At 52.9% G+C, this 2,345-nt stretch overlaps 1 protein-coding gene across 1 annotated transcript; it reads left to right on the forward strand.

The window, feature by feature from the left end:
• Positions 1-237: 237 nt before the first annotated feature.
• On the forward strand, positions 238-1,978 carry LOC109782591 (bisdemethoxycurcumin synthase-like). The gene is made up of 2 exons (XM_073498684.1): positions 238-555; positions 693-1,978. Exons 1-2 carry the CDS (start codon positions 378-380, stop codon positions 1,685-1,687), a joined length of 1,173 nt encoding a protein of 390 aa, XP_073354785.1. The 5' UTR covers positions 238-377; the 3' UTR covers positions 1,688-1,978.
• The last annotated feature ends 367 nt before the right edge of the window (positions 1,979-2,345 follow it).

Here is a 2,345-nt window from a genome sequence, read left to right on the forward strand (position 1 = left end):
TTGAATTTGGAATCAATTAATTCGAAAACATGTTGAACATCGGGTTATCTCGGATGCAATATTTACATTTGAACCATTGTTGTACTAGATATATTTACATGTTGTTTATGGATGAACCATGCAATTTTCTATAATTATGACTTGAGAAGAAAAAAAACAGAGACAAACATTTAGGAGAAAGGATTGGATGGTCGGCTCTTATATTGGTGTCCATGCACAAACAAACAGTTGTGAAGGCCAGCGTTAGAGATGCGGGCAGTTGTCTTATATAAGACCTATGATCGATCCTTCAATAAACAATAAGCAAGTCTAGAAAGCCAACGAGACAGCTAGCTAGCCGTAGTACTCCGCGTGCAGCGATCGACGTACGAACGTCCATGGCAACCGTCCAGCAGATCCGTCACGCGCAGCGCTCGGACGGCCCGGCGGCCGTGCTCGCAATCGGCACGGCGAACCCGGCGAGCTCCATGCTCCAGGACGACTACGCCGACTATTACTTCCGCGTCACCAACAGCGAGCACCACGCCGACCTCAAGGACAAGCTCAAGAGAATCTGTAAGACCATGCATGCCCTGCACCTGCAGCGTAAACCTAACCTAGTAGTAACCTATACACGTATCGGCTTACGTTTCCAATTTCCAAATGCATGCATATTTGCGGTGAGCTACTATGTAAAATGTTCTCCTGTCCAGGTAAGAATTCAGGCATCGAGAGGCGCTACGCGCACCTCGACGAGGAGCTCCTCGGCGCGCACCCGGACTTCAGTGACCGCGCCCTGCCGACCCTCGACGCGCGGATAGACATAGCGTCCTCGGCGGTGCCCGTGCTCGCGGCGTCGGCGGCCGCCAAGGCCATCGCCGAGTGGGGGCGCCCGGCCGCCGACGTCACCCACCTCGTCTTCAGCACCTACTCCGCCTGGAAGGCCCCCAGCGGCGACCTCCACCTGGCGTCGCTCCTCGGCCTCCGCCCCACCGTGTCCCGCACCATCCTCAGCCTCAACGGCTGCTCCGGCGGAGGCAGGGCGCTGCAGCTCGCCAAGGAGCTCGCCGAGAACAACCGCGGCGCGCGCGTCCTCGTGGCCTGCTCTGAGCTCACCCTCATCGCGTTCTACGGGCCCCAGGAGGGCCGCCTCGACACCATCCTCGGCCACGGCATATTCGGCGACGGCGCGGGCGCCGTCATCGTCGGCGCCGACCCCGTCAACTGCATCGAGCGCCCGCTGTTCGAGATGGTTTTCGCCACGCAGACGACGATACCGGAGACCGAGGACGAGATCACCATGCGTCTCATGAAAGGCGGCCTCGACTTCCACGTCTCCATCCGGGTGCCGAAGCTGCTGAAGAGCAACATCGAGCGCTGTCTGATCGACGCGTTCCAATCCATTGGGATCAGTGCTGAGTGGAACGATCTCTTCTGGGCGATCCACCCTGGTGGCCGTGCGATTTTGGACCACGTTGAGCAACTGCTCGGGCTGGGCGTCGATAAGCTGGCGGCGAGCCGACGGGTGCTGAGAGAGTACGGGAACATGAGCGGGCCAACGGTGATCTTCGTGCTCGATGAGCTGCGCCGGCGTAGGGCAAGGGGAGAGGAGGTGGCCGAGTGGGGTGTGATGATGGCGTTCGGTCCGGGGATCACGATCGAGACCATGGTGCTGCACGCCGCCACAAACAGCCTCGGGGAAGACTAGCTATTCATAAAGAGCAACTGAATCATATGTTCCTGGAGGTTGTGTGGTACTTTATGATCTTGGACTGGGCTAGGTTGCTTCAGCAGCCACCAAACATGAAGGGTAGACTTATCGAATAAGTTTTTCTACCGGTGGCGGGATGTACCGGTGGAGAATCTATCACAAACGTTGCTTTGAGATTGGTGTGGCTGGTAGACCCCACTATGCATTTGTTTCTCCTTTTTAACAATACGAATCTTATACAAACACATATACAAGGTTGGACGGGGTCCACAGCAGTACCTTTTGTCAGGTGGCAGGTTGAGAGAGTGAGCAGATGAACGAGCTGCATGCACGCACTAAATACTTGCACTTTATTTTCCATGCCACATTTTAAAAGGTTGATAACTTTTAAACTAAATATCCAGTTTTGAAATATTATATATTTTTAAATTTAGCGCGACAAGACCTTTAATACAAGATCAATCTTGGATGCACTTTGGCTATTTTGAATTTTACTGTTTCACTCATTTTAGAGAAAGCATTTCAGTCAGTTTCACATTTCACTAGTTTCGGAAAACCTTCCGGCTATGTTTCACATTTCACTAGATTCAGAAAACACATTACAATCATTTACAAATGATAGATTTCACTCATTTTATGCCGAAAGATGCATGAG

The sequence above is a fragment of the Aegilops tauschii genome, chromosome 5, assembly GCF_002575655.3.
Source record: "Aegilops tauschii subsp. strangulata cultivar AL8/78 chromosome 5, Aet v6.0, whole genome shotgun sequence".
Lineage (NCBI taxonomy): Eukaryota > Viridiplantae > Streptophyta > Magnoliopsida > Poales > Poaceae > Aegilops > Aegilops tauschii.

Coding starts and splice junctions, on each gene's coding strand:
- LOC109782591 (XM_073498684.1), top strand. CDS start 378: ATGGCAACCGTCCAGCAGATCCGTCACGCGCAGCGCTCGGACGGCCCG. Junction 556..692: donor GGACAAGCTCAAGAGAATCT/GTAAGACCATGC, acceptor TCTCCTGTCCAG/GTAAGAATTCAGGCATCGAG.